The following is an 18,330-nucleotide window of genomic DNA, read 5'->3' as shown; positions in this document are numbered from 1 at the left end:
TTCTGCAATTTTAAGATTCGGATAGGCTCGCTCCTAAAACACCGTGTGTGTGGCACACCATGGTGACACACTGCCCATCGCAGCTCCTGCAGTCAGCGCTCCGGCCCAGGCTCGGTCCTCACCGCCAAGTTGGGGTGACCCACTCCTGGATTCCAGCTCCGCCACCTGGGGCCTCCGGCAGCTTCATGATCATCTCTGAGCCACGGTTCTCTCCGGGGGGGGGGCCAGGAACGCCCACTCACTGGGGGTCACGAGGACCAGATGGAAAGGTGAGTGAGTGGTCAGCAACAGTGCCTGAGGTCACTTTGGATCTCAGCATCTAAGTGGTCCGTCCCGGCTCCCGTGGACCATGCTGGGACAGCGGGCCGGGGTCCAAGCCGAGGCTTGGTCACTCACGGGGTCACTTGACCATCCTGAGTAACATGCTCCCTCTGTTGAGTGGGGAGAAGCACCCCTGATGCCTACCTCCGGGGGCAGAGCGGTGCCAGGAGAGGCGCCATACAAAGGCCTGTGCCAATGTAAAGCCTCATCTTTTCCCCCAAAGGAACCAACTTGAGAAACATTTTGTATCTGTAAATTCTGCAATGAAGACAGTTCCTCCTACAGCAGGCGGAAAGCCGACCAATGGGAAACCGAGTTCTCTCTGACGAAGTCCTCGGAGTGCTCAGCCCGACCGCGTCCGTCTGAGTGCGGCGCCGAGGCCCGTTCACGTGAGCTTGGCCTCCTCTGGCCACTTGACTGGGCAGGGCTGCTGGTCACAACAGTCGAGAGAGGGCTCCGAGCAGAGCTTTCTCCCTCCGATTCCGGCGCTGCTTCCTAGAGCTTACTCCAGACTCTAAGTGGAGAACGGAGGAGGAATCTGCGGCTTCTGCGGTCTTCCACGCAACCCTGGCTGAGCGGCTGCAGAATGGAGCCAGCAGAGGCGGGGCTGGCAGGGCCCTGTGGCCCGCGGCTCACTGCCGGCCTGCCTCCCGCACTCCGCACGCTGGCCCGACGGGAAAAGGCTGAGGCAAGGCACGTGCGTGCTCCAAGCTGCTCGGCAGCATCCTTCACCACTGCCCACCCTGCAGCCCTCGCCCTCCCAGCCAGCAGCTGTTAGAGACCCAGGCGGCGCTCCGTGCTGGGCCCCTGCACACCTTGACAGGGCGTGCTTCCACGGGTGCATGACAGATGTGACAAATATTGCTTGAAGCTATCAGACGAAGCACTAGCAAGCAAATCACAGTGCACGAGAAGGTGTGGAAAAATAAAGATGGACGTGGAAACAGATGAACAAGAAACCAGGGGGAAAAAGAAAAATCAGCAAATCAGCAAAACCAAGATGGTTTTTGAAAGGATCAATGAGATGGACAACCCTTTAGTTACTAAGAAGAGAGGAGATGCGAACTCCCAAAATTAGAATCGAAAGAGGGAACACAACTACCAACTTATAAAATGGAAAGGTTTATAAAGGGATCCTATGAACAACTGAATGCTAGGAAATTAGATAACAGGATAAATTAACAAATTCCTAGAAAGACTTAAACTACTCAAACTGAATCAAGAAGAAACAGAACATTCTGAATAGACCTATAACAAGTAAAGAGACGGAATCAGTAATCAAAAATCAACCCGCTAAGAAAAACCCAGGCCTACACTGATAAATTCTATCAAATGCTTAAAGAATAATTGACATCAAATTTTCAGAAACTCTTCCAAAACACGTAACAGCACACTTCTCAACTCACCTAAAAGGCCAGCATTATCCTGATACAAAAACCAGACAAACACATGACAAGAAAACTAAAGATCTCCCTCATGAATATGGACACGTAAGTCCTCGACAGAACACTAGCAAACCCAATCCAACAACACACACAAAGAGCTGTACACCCTGACCGGGTAGGATTTATCCCAGAAATGAAAGGTGGTCCAACATACAAAGTCAATCAATGTCGTAAATCATATTAATAAAGGAGAAAACTCACATGATCATCTCAACAGATGTCGAAAAAGCACTCGACAAAATCCAACACTCTTTGATAAAAAAAAGTCAGTAAACTAGGAAGAGGAAGGAGCTTCTTAGACTTGAAAAAGGGCACCTACCAAAGCTCGCGGCTGACGGCAAACCTACTGGGGAGAGACGGGACGCCTTCTCCCGCGGTCAGGGACGAGATGAGGATGTCCACTCCCACTACTTGGAGGTTCCAGCCCCGGCAATTGGGCAAGACGAAAAAATAAAAGACATCCAGATAGGAAACAACCTCATATATAGGAAGCCCTAAAGAATCAACAGGAAAGTTATTAGAACTAACAAGTTTAGCGAGATTTCCAGATATAAGATCAACATGCAAAAAAAGAAAAAGATCAATATACAAACTTATACTAGCAATGAACAACCTGAAAATGGAATTACGGAAACAATTCCATTCATGAAGCATCCAAAAGAATAAAAAATTTAGGAATAAATTTAACGAAAGTAGTATAAAATGTATACTCTGAAAACTACGAAACTGCTGAAAAAGGTTAAAATATATCTACATAAATGCAAAGATATCCCATGTTCATGGATGGGAAGATTTAATACTGTTAAGACGGCAATACTCGCCTAGTTGATCTACAGAGTGAACACAATTCCTATCGAAACAGAGTCAACACAATTCCTATCAAAACAGAGTCAACACAATTCCTATCAAAACCCAGATGACGTTTTTTGCAGAAATTAAAAAATGGATCTTAAAATTCATACGGATATATGAAGGACACAGCATAACCAAAACAATCTTGAAAAAGTCACTCTCTGATTTCAAAATTTACGACAAAACCGTATAATTAGAACAGTATGATATAATGACAGACATACTAATCACTGAAATAGAGCTGAGTCCAGTAATAAATCCTTACGTTTATGATCAATTGATTTTGACAAGGCTGTCGAAACAATTTAATGAGGAAATAGTCTTTTCAGTAAATGGTGTTGTTTTAATTAAATAACCACAAGTAAAAGAATGAATTTGGACACCTTCCTCACACCATATACAAAAATTAATTCAAATGACTCAAACATCTAAATTTAAGAGTTAAAACTATAAAACTTCCAGGAGAAAACATAGGTATAAACTTTCCTGACCTTGGATTGGGCAATGATTCTTAGCATACCAAAAGCACTACAACTAAACAAAAACATAGATAAACTGGACTTCATAGAAATAAAAAGCTTTTGTGCAAAAGACACCATAACGAAAGTGAAAAGACGACCCGGAGAATGGGAGAAAATATTTGTAAATCATCTATCTGATAAAGATCTAGTATCCAGAACACATAAAGGAGTCTTATGGACTCAAAAATAAAAAGACAAACGACCCAACTTAAAAATGAGCAAACCATTTGCATATACAGTTCTCCAAAGAAGCCACAAAAATGACCAATAAGCACGTGAAAAGATGCTTAACATCATTAGTCACCAAGAGAGCAGATTGAAACCACCATGACATGAGGATACAATAATGTACAGCAAGTGGCTATAATTCATAATACTGCATTACGTACGTGAAAGCTGCTGAGGCAGTGATCTTAAAAGCTCCCGTCACGAGAACAAACTGCAGCTGTACATTATGATAAATGTCGCCCAGACTGACTGTGATCGTTTCAGAGCGTATGCAAGTGTCTAATCACCATCACGTTGTGCACCTGAGACTAACGTAATGGTATACATCAGTTATATCTCGATTTAAAAACACCCAGCTAAATTATGGTAAAAAGTGCCAATCTGGATCAGATAAGCTTTCCTATAGGACTGTTCTACTGTAAATCGCGACATTCGGTAACCAATACAGTATACACATTAATCTCTTCTGTTTCAATAAATTTTTTGCCCCGTAAAAAACAAAACTGGAAACAAACTCGCAGTGAGATGCTACTTTATACCTACTAGAATGACTAGAACAAAAAAACTGGGTAAGAAAGCATTTTTGGTGAGGCTGTGAAGAAACTGGAACCCTTGGTCATTGCTGGTAGAATGTAAAACGGTGCAGCTGCTGTGCACAACAGCCCGGCAGTTCCTTAAAAAGTTAAACACGTCATCACCACGTGACTCCGCACTTCCACTTAAAGTTGCACACCCAAAAGCCCTGGAAACGCGTGTCCACACAAGACCTGTACATGAATGTTCACAGCGGCCAAAACATAGAACAACCCGAATGTCCATCAGCTGATCGGTGGATAAACAAAGTGTGATCCAACCATATGATGGAACATTATTCAGTCAAAAGCAAGAATGAAGTACTGACACACGCTATACCATTACCTGTAAACTTAGCAAACGGATGCTAAGTGAAGGACGGCGGACGGGAAAGGCCACACGTTGTGATTCCGTTTATACGAAACAGGCAAATCCAGACAGAGAAAGCAGACTCGTGGCTGCCAGGGGCTGGGAGTGTGCGGGCCTAGAATTAGACAGTCGTGCCAAGTACACAACTTGGTGAATGCACTAAAGACTACTGACCTGTAGACGGTAAAAGGGTGCATTATAACTCTAAGGAAATAATACAAAGCTATCAGAAGGAAAAAAGGGAAGGTGTTGCCAAAGACACGCCAGAGGAGTCCAGTGAGGACTCCTTGTCTGCAAGCAGTGATGAAACTGACCAAGCCGGCCTGCCTGTCGCTGCCACTGTGCACCCGCCGCGCTGGACAATGCCAGTGACCAGACACGCCCCCTGCCAGGTGCTATGTGTAACCTCGCGTCTGCACAGCACCCTCGCATTCACAAAGTGTTGTTGTCACAGACAATACCTCACTCACTCCCCCTGGAGCCCCGCGAAGGAAGAAGAGCCGCGTGGAGCCTCCCTGTGGCCGTGACCGACTTCAGACCCAACTCCCGTGCCACTGTGGGGTGTCCCAGCACAGGCCTCAGGGCTGATGGGCAGGTGGTTGGTCCTCGTGCCCAGCCCCCCACCTCGCCCCTCGCCCTGTCGCCCCATCCCTGAGGGTTCATGCTGCCCAAAGCGCAGAGTCACGAACACAGGCCTTCACCCAACCCCTCGCTTTCCTCCTTGTCTCTGTCCAAGGACCAACCACTCCCGGCCCGCCGCTGCCTCTCCATGTGGCAACTTCACGACTCCTCCAACAGTCACACGATGGGCACCAGCAGGAGGTGGAGCAGAGAACTCACATTAAATCGCAGCCCCTAATGATAAATTCTAACAGAAACACACTTAGCACAGCAGCCCGGACCCTTAGGTCTTTAAGGGTAATAAACAGTGCACTATCATCAGACTCTGGCTTCTGACGGAGTGGTAGAACAGTCAAGGGCCAAAAAACCCCAAAACATTTAGAATACACTGCAAACTGAAATACGGGGATAGGGAACGGGAAACAGTTTCTTGAATAAAAACAAGGAAGGGCACTCACAAAATGTTGACACCAACAGATTATCTCTATGACAAGATTTTAACTGACTTAAAAAAATGCTCGTTTTGTAAAAGGTTAGAAACAAAATATTTTCATTTTGAGGAAGAAAACTTAGTGTCGGCTCAGATAATTTTAATAATCTGCTGAGTTCTAAACTCCACAAACATCACAATCCAAGTTTGGGAGGCCGATGACCGGGCACACGGCCCAGCCCCACCTGCTGGGGGGCCGACCTCGGCCTCCGCGGGCTCCCCGCAGCAACAGCCTCCTGACAGCGCTGTCTCACTGTGGAGCCGCTTGGAATCAGGTAACTCGTGCTCACCTGGACAGGTGGCTCGATCGTGATCCAGGCCGGAAGCATGAGACTGGGATTCAGAGGCTGGGTTCCCACGCGGAAGTACACGCCACCCCGGGAATCGCAGGCCCAGACGTGCTGGTTTCCGCATGTCAGGCTGGTCAGTTTCACAGCTCCTGCGGACAAATAAAGGAAACGCACACACTCTAATGACCGTAAAATGACTAATGTTTCGTTTAATCCACCTTTGATTTCACGCTGCAAAGGGAGAGATGATGCTGCACTGGCAGCTGAACTCTGTTGCTTGAGAACATCCGAGCCCAGGAAAGTCGCTGAGGCCTCTGGCTTCCCGGTCACCTGCCAAGTGCCACACAGCAGCCCTTCTATGCCCCGGGCAAAGCAGTCAAGATGCGGCCAGCACCGTGCCCTGAGCCACCAAGCACGGGACCACTCCCATTGTTAGCTCCAGCAGACACGTGACTATTAAGAGCAAATTCTGGATGTGGGGAGAGGGAATTTTTCTCTACAGGTGATCTTGGACTCAAGGTGAACTAACTAGGCCTCCTCGAATCTTTGCTTTTCCGTTTGTACTTCTCCTTGTTGAGTAAACTGATTTTAGGACGAAAGGAAACGGAAAGGGCCTTTAACCCGTTTCCCATTTAGGAAAAAACGTGCAGCTCACTGCCAGCGTTCACTTAATTTTACATAAACATGCTCTTTGAGGCTGAAGCAAATCTGACTGGTTTTCAATGTGAAAATAAAATGTAAAAAATGTTCTTGGAGTTATTTCTAAAAAGAATTTGTCTCCAGTCTTAACGTAACAGAAATGTTTCTGTAAATCAGGTTCATCAAATGAATCTCCGGCTAACGGTTCGAGAACAACATCACGCATAGGGATGCTACGTTTTCTAGGATTTGACATTTTCAGTGATCGAGAATTACTATATTTATAAATGGAAACACCACTGCTAAAAACGGAATGCTAGAAATAGAATGATGTCATCTGTTTCCAAAGACTATCGATATACCAGAGTGATGAGAAAATAATAAAAGTGAGATATTTCACGGCAAACTTTGGGGGTGGGGTTAAGACTGTAATCTGCAAGTTATTTTGGGGTAAATGCTGCAGCTGCTAGCTCTACCGCCAGCGAGCATTCTCAGGGCAAATGGGAAATGGGCTAAAGAGAAACTAAAGGGTCAAATATGTGGTGACAGAAAGAAATCTATCTATGGGCAGTGTACACAATGGAATACATTGACTTACTGTTGAATTGTACACTTGAAACGTACTAGATTTTGTTAACCAATGTCACCATAATAAAAACAGACAAACAAACAATAAAGAGAAACTACATCTGATTAATAGTCTGTCAAAAAGCAACAGCTGGCAGTCATGAAACAGCTGCTGCTGGCCGGGCTCCCGGCCAGGTCGTCCACACCTCATCCGACCGCCACAGGGAGGCACAGATTGCTGTCCCAGGGTCCCGGTCCACATGTGAGGCCACTGGGACTCGACACGAAGATGTCTGCCCAAGATCCCACAGCGAGAAGGAGGCTAAGCCAGGCGGGGAAGGGCGGACTGAGGTTTGAGCCAGGCCAGCCTGACTTCACGCCAGCCACCTGTGACCTCTGGGACACTACCTCCAGGGCGTGCGCGGGTCTCACAGTTCAGCGAAGATGGATGGATACGCCCAGCAACCCACGTCCTGTCACGTTATGGAACATTTTCATCACCCCAGGAAGTGCCCCGTCCCCTCTGCTCCTATCACCACGGATGCGTCCAGTCAGGTCAAGATGTCCACTCACACCGCGCAGGAACGCGCCGGCTGTGGCTGCTCTTGCTCAGGAGAACGTATGTGAGCCTCGGCCCCGCGTCCCTCTCGTTGCTGGCTGACTCAGCTGCGTGGCAGCACCACGGGTACGTCGCCCGCCTGCCTGCTGATGTGCATTCGGGCACTTCCGCTTCTGCTGCTTGGAGTGAAGCTGCTGGCATCACTCTCGCAGATGAGTTTTTGTGAACACGCGCTGCTTTTCTCGAACAATACCCAGGAGTGGAGCGGCTGGGCCCCAGGGCAGATGCATGTGAAACTCTTAAAGAAACCAGTGTCTGCAGTTTACCAGCATAGAAGTGTTAACTCGACACTACACAAAACTTCTCAGTGTTCCTTTGTGCGTTTCCCAAAGATGATGATGTCTTATACTGAAATTAACCATATTTTTTTCCTTCCTTAATCTTTTACAGACTGTCTTACTGGGGAGTTCAAACGGACTCGCTAGGGCTCTAACGTTACACATGAGAAGATCTGTACCAATCAAAATAAAGTAGCTTCAGCAGTAAATTCCAGAAATAGTTGAGAAACAAATGCCAACTGAAAAATAGCTTTATGTTGGAGTCTTCGACCTGCCCCGCAGGAAGCACGGGCAGCAGCTGCCCACGTGACTAGTTACGCGGTAACGGAGCACGGCAGGTTGGCTTCAGAGTGAGCCGTGAGCGACGGTGCTGCCATCGGCACGGAGTCCTACGGGGAGAGCACTCTTCCGGAGCAAAGGTGACAGGCTGGAGTACACGCTTTAGCCTGTAAACCCGCTTATTCTGAACTGGAGAGGCAGGTCAAAGGCGACACCTAACTGAGGACTCTTCTGCAGCTTCTGACCTCACGGAGGGCCTCCCGGGCCACCTGCATGCTGTTCCACAGGGAAGACAGGTCAGGTGGTGGGGCTGCTGCCTCCCAGACAGGCCAGGGCTCTCGCGGTCCCGTGGAGCTGAGAGGGGCCCCATCACCAGACCCGTCACTTCTGAACAGAAGCGTGAAAGAGCCGGCACAGGGCCTTTCAGCTGTCCCCTGCTGCAGTGACCAAGATGGTGAAGCCACAGAGCACTGCAGTGGGATCAGTGAGCTGTCACCCAGGGGACAATGACCCTAAAAGACGGACAGGTCACGAGCCCAGCTCGCGGGAACAGGAAAGCAGCGTCTGTCCCTGTGGCACTACCGACCTGACAGACACGCTGAGATTTTCCTGCCTCTTTCGCCCCGTTTCGCTTTTCCCTCTCATCCAAAAAGAGAAAGTTTTAATTACTGTATTCAACAGATAAGACATCTTCCCTTTGGGATTACTTTTAAACCTATATTTTAGAAAAAAAAAAGTGGCATCTATTTCCAAAATACTTTTCTGCATAAATTATCGAATATAATCCCATTCGTTAGCTAAAGGCATGGACTGATGCTACCTCCTCATCAGATGCTGTGACCAGATGAATTATAATTACAAACTGCATTACTTTGCTAAACATTCCAATGGCTGACATAATGCATATTCATGTACTGCGAAATGAAATGTTGTGGGTATCTTAAATATCTGCTAAATGATGCAAATTTTCTTCTGAAAACTAGGATTGTAATAAATCACAAATTCTACATTGTCTCTGTACCTGGGTTTAGCAGTCAGACATCTAATTTATGAATGCTCTTAATTTCACTTCAAAGCAGCAACCGACTTGGTAATCTGTACAGAGGCAGAGGAGAGGGATGCTACATCTTCAAGGAGAAAGTAAAGGTCGTGTTCATGACTTGACGCTTTGCTACAGTCACCCTTGAAATTGCAATTTCTGTTGGCGATGTGGAGGAGACCAGTGACATTCCAGACTTTACACAATGACCTGGCACAACTCAAGGTCAGCGCTGGCACAAGGTAGTCCAGACCATGCTGTCAGCACCGGGAACGCAGGCTTCCGTGTGCTGTGTTTTCAATGTCGGAACACTTGTAAGGAGGAGGCCAAACTGAAGAGAAGAAGAAGGTAAACCACACCTCAGAACAGCTTTATAAACCCAGCATCTCTGGCCTCGTGTCTTGGACGGGCTGATGGCAACTTGGAGCTGGACTAATGAAGTGGGCGTGACGACGTTGTGTACCCGCACGTGAGGCAGTTTCATCTGTCAGGAGTGAGGAATGAAACTCACAGCCAGACTTATTTAGAAATGGAGTTACACATTAACAACTTTCCCTGACCGTTTCATTTCCTGACGGGCATGGCCGTGGCCAAGCACGGGGTCCCTGCCTGCACGGCTCCCACCCCTGTGTGCAGACTGCACAGGTCAGATGGGACGACTGGTGGCGGAGAGCAGGAGCACGCTGCCAGGAGGACCGGACTGAGCTGGAAGGTGGGCAGGAGCCACGGGCTGGAGCCTGGAGGTCACAGGCAGAGCTGGTTCCAGCAGGGTGGGGCCAGGCGCAAGGCCACTCACTCCACACCCAGGGCAGCGCGATGGCGTCTGCTGAGGGACGGGGTGGGGTGGGGTGGGGCGAGGGGACCGGCTCTGCTTCTGACCCAGACAATGCCAGGGAGCACAGGCTCCAAGTTCCCCAGATGCAGCAGTGGGGTAGGCACAAACCAGGCCTTGGCCTTCACACCTCTGGGAGGCACTAGCGGCATCTCCCAAACCGGTCCGGCTGGGGGCTGTGAGCGAACGGCTCGGGCCGGCAGGCTCCCTGAACAAATGAAAGGCTTCCCGGGGCGGGCAGGAAGGGCGCCCAGTGCCAGCACTCAGGGCCATGACCAGCCATAGCCTCTTCCGGTCAGTCACCGTCAGCAATAGCCGCTGGCAGATGCTCTCCAAAGCTGGAAAGTGATCGCCCTGGTGCGGGGACTCGGTTCAAAAGACACAGTGTGAGGCCAAAAGCATAAATAATCGAAAAGACCCTGGAAAATTCCTAGCTTCGGGACAGAGCTTGCTTCTTTAGTTGAAAAGCAACCGGCTTCTTTGGTCCAGCTGTATGACATTTGGGGGCCTTGCCGGGCAAGGGTGAAGATATCCCCAATAGTACCCTGTAGGAGCCACATGGGCTGAGACCAGCTCCACGGCATGGCGAGTGGCCGTGGCCGGGCGCAGCCAGAGCTGCAGGGAGGAGGCGGACGACCAGCCCTCCGGCTCTCCCTCCTCCCGTCTCGCTTTTCTCCTGGTACACGTGGTTAAAGTCTCACACGTTAAAAAACACTTCGTACGATTCAATCACACCAAACAAACAAAAAGTTCTGGTTGCCAGTTTACCAGATTGGGAAACCGTATGGCAGAGAAGTGTCCCTAAGACCCTGAGGTGGCAGAGCAGCCACACCTAAGCAGCTGAGCAGTCAAGAATTAGCCCGCAGAATAAGCTAATACTGGGGGCTCATCCCACTGTGCTCCTCCTTGGAATATGAATGAATGATTTATGAATGCGCCATGCTGCCTGGCCTGCTCTGTGAGCGCTGGTGGGAGAGTTGGAGCACCCCTTCAGCCCGAGCCCCGTTCCGGCTGCAGAGGGGGCACCGAGCAGCGTGCCACGTTCAGACTGGCAGAGCAGCTGCACCAACAGGACGTCAGGAGGCTTAGCGGGCAACTCCCCCAGACGTGCTGCACCCGGACTCCAAACTCCACACACCTAAGGCTTCTCCATGCGAGGACGCCCATTCGCTCTGCACAGTGGCTCACCAGCCTCCCGACATCCCACGCTTCACGAGACGCCACATGGCAGTCCCCGCAGGCTGACCCAGGGCCCCGGGGCCCCCACGTGGCGGCCGTACCTAGCTGCGTGAGGTCCAGCCGTGCCCAGTGCATGCCGGCAGGGCAGCCGTGGGACAGTGTCCTGATGAAGACCCGGCCCAGGCTGTCCAGCGCCCACAGGGCGTCCTGGCAGGCGGCGTAGGCCCGCATCTCGGCGTCCGGCGGCAGCTGCACCGTGGAGGGGCGGGACTGCGCGTGCTGGGCGCTGACGCGGCACAGGTCCTTGCTGCTCTGGCACAGCCACAAGGAGCTTCCTGTGGAGAAGGGTCATGTCTGTCACTGACGGAAACATGGGCAGCCTCTGCCTGCGGGCGCCTGGCCCGACAGCTCACACCACCAGGCGACAGCAGCTCTCGGTGCCTTAAGGCAGAGTCAGGAAAACCCTGTGATCGGCCGCTTAGTGAGAACCGAGCCCGAGATACTCTGAAGGACTGAAACAGGGGCGCGTGGGGCTGTGAAGGCTACGATGCCGGCCCAGTGGCCCTGACCTGGGGCGCCCGGTGCCGGCCGGGAGGCCTTTGACTGGCGTTTGGTCACTGCTCTGCAGGGAGCAGGGACCTGGAGGCTGGCCTTGGGACAGACTGGGGTGCCGCCCCGCCCTCTGGCTGAGGGGGCCGCTGAGGGGCAGCTGCTGGGGAGGGCCCGAGAGCCTCCCCTCCCGTTCTTGCCTCTCCTACGGCCTCCCTTCCCGCCACCTCTTTCCGAGTCCTGAGGTGTAGCAGCTTCTGTTTAAACTGAAGATAACCCTCCGGAAAGCCAAAACCTCGGTCACGATGCACCTGAGAGTTATCCAAAGCGTGTGGCCAGGCATGTTTTGGAGTTAAAAATTCCTCTGCACTGACCACCTATGGCAGGCAGCCAGGTATCTAAGCAGCAGCCCCAGGGAGCAGCAGCAGCCGCACGAAGTGCGGTGAGTTCCTGCAACCAAACGCGCGGTCCCAGTCAACGGGACAAACGGCCTGTCGGCAGCCTCACGGCGGTCAGGTCACGCTCTGCTGCCACATGAGTCTGTGCCAAACTCAGGAAACGACCTACGGTTTTCCAGGCACACTGACTTCAGAACTGTGGTCGGGAGGACCTGGCGAGAAAGCGCTTTACTGCAATGACCACGTTATCCACTTCCTAGTGGGGCCGATGTTTGAATCAACCAATTGCTTCCCCTGAACCATGGACGACAGGGCGTCCTGGGTGGTGGCCTAGGCTCCTCCCCAGAGGGGAGGTCCCAGCCCACCAGGCGGCCATGCTGCCTGTCCTGACTCCAGGCCCCACGCTCTGGGAGGAGCTGTGAGTTCTGACTGGGGACTCAGGCTGGTTCGGGCTGCAGACTGCAGGGTAAGAGGCTGCCGAGCAGTGACAGAATTCACAAGGTGCCCAGAGAAGCTGCGCCATGGCCCTGTGACTGGTGCTTGGGGGTTACTGGCTGCCGGCCCTGGTGGCAACATTGTATGTCCCCTCCTTCAGAAGGACACTTCGCCTTTAGACTCACTCAGCTTCACTGCTCTGGGTCCTTCTATCCTGCACAGGCCTGCCCAGCCTCAAGGCTCTTAGCCAGAAAGGGCTATTCGCCTGTGATACCGCCACACCTGGTCTCTGACGTCCACACGGCCAACCCCCCGACCCCGACCAGGCCGCAGGCAGACCACGGGGCTCACGGGCCGCCGGCCAGCTGTGCACTGCGTTTCCCCACCAACCTTCCTCTGTGGGAGCGCTGGAAGCCAACACGAAGGCCCACTTTGTCGCAGAGGCTGTCCCTCGGGGAACCACGTTATTCCAGTAAGTGCCTAGAAAAAACAAACAGGAAGAGTTTAAAGAAAGAAGGAGGAAAAAACCGCACTTCGGAGCGTTAGTTCTAGACTACAACTGGTCTTCAGAACCTCATGGAGAATTCTAGAGTGTGCTTAAATTAGGAGGTCCAAGTCAGCACTGAGAGCCGGCCCCTTGCTTCCCTGTGGACTCAACAGGCTGAGCCACAGTCTTGCTGGGGGGTGGGAGTGGGGGAGATGCAGAGAGCAACGAGCTGGATTATTCACAAAGCAGGGGTTCATTTACGGAAACGAAGCCCCACACATGTGCATTCACAGACCTGGCCAGAGCCTCAGTTTTCAACACTGCGGTAGACAATTTTCCCTCTGGGAAAGGGACTACTCAATTCTCTCCTCCTAGGCTCTTCAGGTTTGGATGGGTTTTTCATTTGAATTTGAATTGATTAACATAAAACTGAGCTCCACTTGCTCTGCTTAGATCGTAACAGGAAACTGATCACACACCATCCAGACTCTGGGACCCAAACTGCAGGAATGACAGGTTACAGAAAGGACACAGGTACAAAGAGCAAAGAATGCCTCGGTGACGAACACTTCCTACCACTGGCAATAGGCTACCTTCTCGAGCTGAGAGCCTACGGTTTTCCCTTAGATGCTGGCTTTAAAGTGAAGCTGCCCATCGAGCAACGTGAAGATCAAAGTCATTCACCCACCGAGGAGACTTCCTTTGGCGACGTGGAACTCATTCTTGCCCGAGGAGATCCAGACGCCACTGTTGTTGACACCTAGAAGGCTTGGCTGGCACTGGAGCTGCTGGGACCAAAACGCCATGCGCAGTTTGTCTGCCACCTTTTCGACGGGCAGCTGGGCTGCCGTGGCTACCGAGTGAGTGGCGTGCATGATGGTCTGGAATAAGCTGCACTGGTCGAACACCACGTAGTCTGTGATGCTCACCTGGGGGGGAGATGGGCGGTCACAGGGCGCCCCGCCGGGTCACAGCTTGGGGAGCGCACCCCTGCAATGCTGAGGCCGCACAGAAGTCTGTGGCAGACTCAGTCCTGGCACTCGAGATTTGCAGATAATCAGGATGCAAATTAAAAAAAAAAAAAAAAGGTTTAGCAGCCAAACATAATGTTGGCTCTCGCACTACCAAGAAATCCATCCTATAGTAATTAAAGTTAAATTTTACTTTCAAATACCTACAAGATAATTCTGTCGATTAAAAGTCTCAAGATAACATTCCGAATATTATAATAAAATGGTACCTAGTTTTCTTTAGGCTACTTAAAAACAGAATTTAGTACGTATACTGTACATGTGAGTGAGTGTGTGTATGGTTACAAGTACAGAGCAGATATTTTAAAATCATTTGTCTCACTTTTCAGTAATACCTGGAATATCGAATTAGAAACACGCGTACACATATGCACATCCGTCAGAGCGAATACAACTTATTTTTACACATTCTCACCTAAGGGACCAAAGAACAACAAGGCAAGTCTGAGGTGACAATGAAACCTGAACCGAAGACACGTTGTGTCTTTCACAACCGCTGAGAGTCGTGCGCCCTCACCTGCCACAGTGGGAGACTGGGAGCTGTGGCGACCCGGGAGGGGGAAGCAGACACTCCTCTGAAAATTCGTTCTAGGCCACTCTGGCTGGTAGTTTGTTGATGCTCCCAGTTCTCAACGCCCTTCCCTGCCCGGGAACACGTGGGGAGACTCCTTTCTTCGCTGAACTACCCCTTACTCAGAGGCCTTTGAATGAGCATAGTGAGATGAACTGTAATTGTGGGTTCAGTTTCCAGGCCTATCTAGGCTCGTTCCTCAGCACATTTGTTCAGAATTAAACATCGTGGTTACCGAGATCTCCAGATGCCTGTGAGGTTAGATTTCCGAACGACACTAAACAAACGCACAGAGCCTGCGCGTCTGAGGACAGTGGCACCATTCCCTCCTCCGACGGAAGGCCCGATGCTTCCGGTGTGCCCAAAGCCAGCAAGGTCTAACTCCTCAAACAGTGAGAACAAACACTGTTGCCTCGTCCAACCCTCCACCTCTTTAAGGAAGAGACAGGGGCTACAACAGGGGGAGCAGGACCCCCAGTGCAGGGAGAGCCCTGTGCGGCTCCAAGCCAAGCACCTACTTGCCACCAGTGGTCGTCGTCCCCTTGCGGCTTCTTGGCAACGACGCCAGTTCTGAACCACAGGTGTCCGTGGACGTCCAGGGCCCACAGAGTCTGCTGGTCCCCGAGAGTGATACAGACAGGCTCCAAAGCCTGTCTTTCACTGAAAATGAGGGGGAGGACAGGGGAGTCAGCATCCACATTCAGAGCCCCCAGCAGTCTATGCCTGCCAGCATTAAGTGTCGGGCGGTGGGGCGGGGGGCAGTCTGGCCCAGGAGAAGAGACACTACCCCTATCAGTTCCAAGGAAGGAAACTTGAGTTTTGAGTTAGATTACTGTGCGATGTAAAGTGTTCGAACGTGTCGTAGCTTCTGAAAGGCTTACTGAGGACCCGGAATGACAGGCAAAGCTCTGAGAGAATGAGCTAAGAAAAGTGGACAGGCACGCCGGGGCCCAAGGCCCCCTCCCTCACCAATTAAGCGACTGGACCGCACCGCCGTGAGCCAGGCTGTGCCAGGAGCTGCAGCCGGGCAGCTGCGGCCCTCTCTTCGGGCAATGTTCTTCCCCCTCCCGCCCATCGAGTGCCGTCTCCACCAGCTCTGAGGCCCAGCTGCAGGCCCACTCTGCATGGCTTCTGCAGGTAAAGCCGAGCACCCGGTGCCACACTCCTGGGTTTCGAACCAGCTGCACCCCCTGGACTGGCCAGTTTTCACAGCGTCCCCAGACTGGGCGCTCCGGGAGGGCTCCAGCACTTCTGTGCACCTGGCCCAGCACAGCTCTGGCTCACGACAGGTACCTGCTCAAGTTTACTGGGTTGCTAAATTCAAACCAAGAATATCCTAATCTAATTTTTCTAAGAACTATTAATAATTTCACATTAGCAAAATGACGGTAATTCTGTAATTAAAATTTTACGTAGTATAATGTGACCAAGTAAATTACAATTAAGAGATCAATTTCAATTGACTAGGATGATAATTAAAAAAAACATTTGGCCCTGAACCATCTGAGATTCTCAACAGAAACTACCCGGTACTGGCAGTTCTGAATAGTGACGGTCAGGAGAGACTTGTGACCGCATGATGCTCAAGGTCACACAAGTGGCAGCAGCATTTAGGAAGCTGAATGTTGACCTGGCGTCCAGTCTGCCGGTCAGAGACAGGCACAGCGTGTCTCCAAGGTCAGGCTGCTTGAACTGGCTCTGACAACTGCAGAGAACACTATCACCATGGAAACCTTCGGGGAGCCAGCTCTGCCCAGGAAAGGGGAGGACAGCTGACGAGAAACGGAGGTGGGACAAACGAGATGCTGCAGATGTCTCTGCTCGTCCCCGCTGATACCTGACGATGTCACATTTCCACTGCTCCCCTTCAGGACAGAAGCTGCTCACGCCTTCCCGGTACAGAAGGGCTCTCTGTTCCGTCAGCGCCCACACCACACTGTTTCGGGCTGTGACCTGGGACAGCGGGTACGGACAGTCGACCTTTATGGCTCTGGCACAGGGGCGATCCACACTGAGACCTGCCAGGGAGACAGACAGGAAGCCCCCAAAAACACGCAATCAGGATTTCACACCTCATTTTTATTGTTTACTTATTATTATTTTTTTTTTGGTATTTTTCTATGTTCTTTCATAAATGCCTTTTTAAAAAAAAATACCCAACATACGGTAGTTAAATTGTGCTTAAATATAATATCTAACTAAAGCATTTCAGATGTTTTTTGAAAACCAAAGGAATAGCAATTCACGGTTCTCTGGTGTCCTAAGACGTCTTGGAAGGACGTGAAGCCCAGAGCAGGAGGGCAGGCAGACCCCGAGCAAGAGGGCCCTGGCCGGGGGCAGTCAGTGCAGCGACGCCTTTCCGCACCGGCCGGCTGTGCCCCTTGGAGTCCAGGGCGAGCACGGGGGCCGAGGCTGCTGCCGGGCCAGCACGCACCTGGGCCTCCAGCCAGCCACTCAAAGCAGCTCCGACCAGGCGGTGCCCTCTGCTGCTTCTCCCCAGTGTATGTGCGTGGGGGGGGATTCCACTGCTAAAATGCAAATTTCAGATCTCCTAGATGAACGGCCAGTCTGTCACATCAAAGCTGTGGCAGGGCCAGTGCTCAGTGTCCCTGACTCCCCTGCCTCCTTGCAGCCTCTGCATAATGACCTCAAAAGCCACTGCTAGAGGAGATGGCAGAACATCTGTCATCTAAGAACCCATGTTCCGTGGCCTCGGCCTGCAGCCCTGTGGTCTTCGTACCCGTGTCTCCCTGACTGGGCGCACGGGCTCCTGTGCCAGTGCAGGCCCCGGGCGGGCTTCCTTGCACCAACCAGGTGGGAAGCACCTGAGGACTTCTTAAAGGACAGACCCTCGGGCCAGCTCGAGACCATGATCCAGGAGGTGCGGCTGGGACTGGGCCCGTGTGACACCACAAGGTCACCTGCTCCTTACCCCCAGGCCAGAAGCACCCCGTCCCCGGCAGCTGGATGCGCGCATGTCTTTCCAGAGCTATTTTCACTCGAAGGGACACACGGGGACTAGGCTGGGGAGTCAGGGCCGGCCTGTGGCCCAGAAGCAGCAGGCTGTCCATCAGGGCTCCGTGGGGCAGGGCGCGCCATCGCCCCCACACCCAAGAGCGAGCCAGATGTGTGAGGGCTTTCAATGTGGCTGACAGTTCACAATGGAGATTAGAGCATTCTCTCAGCAACATTAAATGGTTACAAGACTGATCTCCACACAAATCCAATATGGCCTCTTGACAGCCCAAAATGCGCTCCTGCTCCCTAACCCTTCCCACGCTGATAACTGATCACACTGCTGTGGGAAACGCACATCCCATCTTGTTGACAACACGCAGACACTGCCTCTCATTAGATTATTTTTAATAAACAAGTCCCACTATGTCTCTTCCAACAGCTAAAGGTCCCATCAGGGCAGCTTCTTAAAACAAGCTGAACTGCTATTTAGAGCAGGTTATTTCTCGTAGTTGTCTCCTGATCCAGGTGTAAGCAGAGAGAAGCAGGGCTTTGATCGGGCTGAAAACCCAGCCATAAGCTACAGAGAAGTGGCTCCACGTCACTTCTGCTATTCCTTCCTCTTCAGACCCGGCACTGCGGGTTAAGTGACACACAGTGGCCAGCCATAAGGAGAGTAAGTTGTTGCTGTACTGTACTAAATAATCCTATTGAGTCTTGCCCTAAAGTTGTCCTGGGTTGAATCTGAGTCAGTAGCAGGAA

General features: G+C 51.4%; 1 protein-coding gene across 2 annotated transcripts in view; it reads right to left on the bottom strand.

Moving 5' to 3' along the window:
- The window catches only part of TECPR2 (tectonin beta-propeller repeat containing 2), a 71,428-nt gene that overhangs the window by 18,940 nt on the left and 34,158 nt on the right, over positions 1 to 18,330 (bottom strand). For both annotated transcript variants that reach the window (XM_015599706.2, XM_025041989.1), the window contains exons 12-17: positions 16,451 to 16,631; positions 15,132 to 15,273; positions 13,700 to 13,940; positions 12,915 to 13,004; positions 11,244 to 11,477; positions 5,711 to 5,859 (exon numbers count right to left, since the gene is read on the bottom strand). In XM_015599706.2, coding sequence (XP_015455192.1) covers positions 5,711 to 5,859; positions 11,244 to 11,477; positions 12,915 to 13,004; positions 13,700 to 13,940; positions 15,132 to 15,273; positions 16,451 to 16,631 — 1,037 coding nt within the window. The remainder of the gene's footprint in view (positions 1 to 5,710; positions 5,860 to 11,243; positions 11,478 to 12,914; positions 13,005 to 13,699; positions 13,941 to 15,131; positions 15,274 to 16,450; positions 16,632 to 18,330) is intronic.

This window comes from Pteropus alecto, unplaced genomic scaffold, assembly GCF_000325575.1.
Source record: "Pteropus alecto unplaced genomic scaffold, ASM32557v1 scaffold8, whole genome shotgun sequence".
Classification (NCBI taxonomy): domain Eukaryota; kingdom Metazoa; phylum Chordata; class Mammalia; order Chiroptera; family Pteropodidae; genus Pteropus; species Pteropus alecto.
Note: the sequence above shows the minus strand (reverse complement) of the source record. Positions and strands in the feature narration are given on the sequence as shown.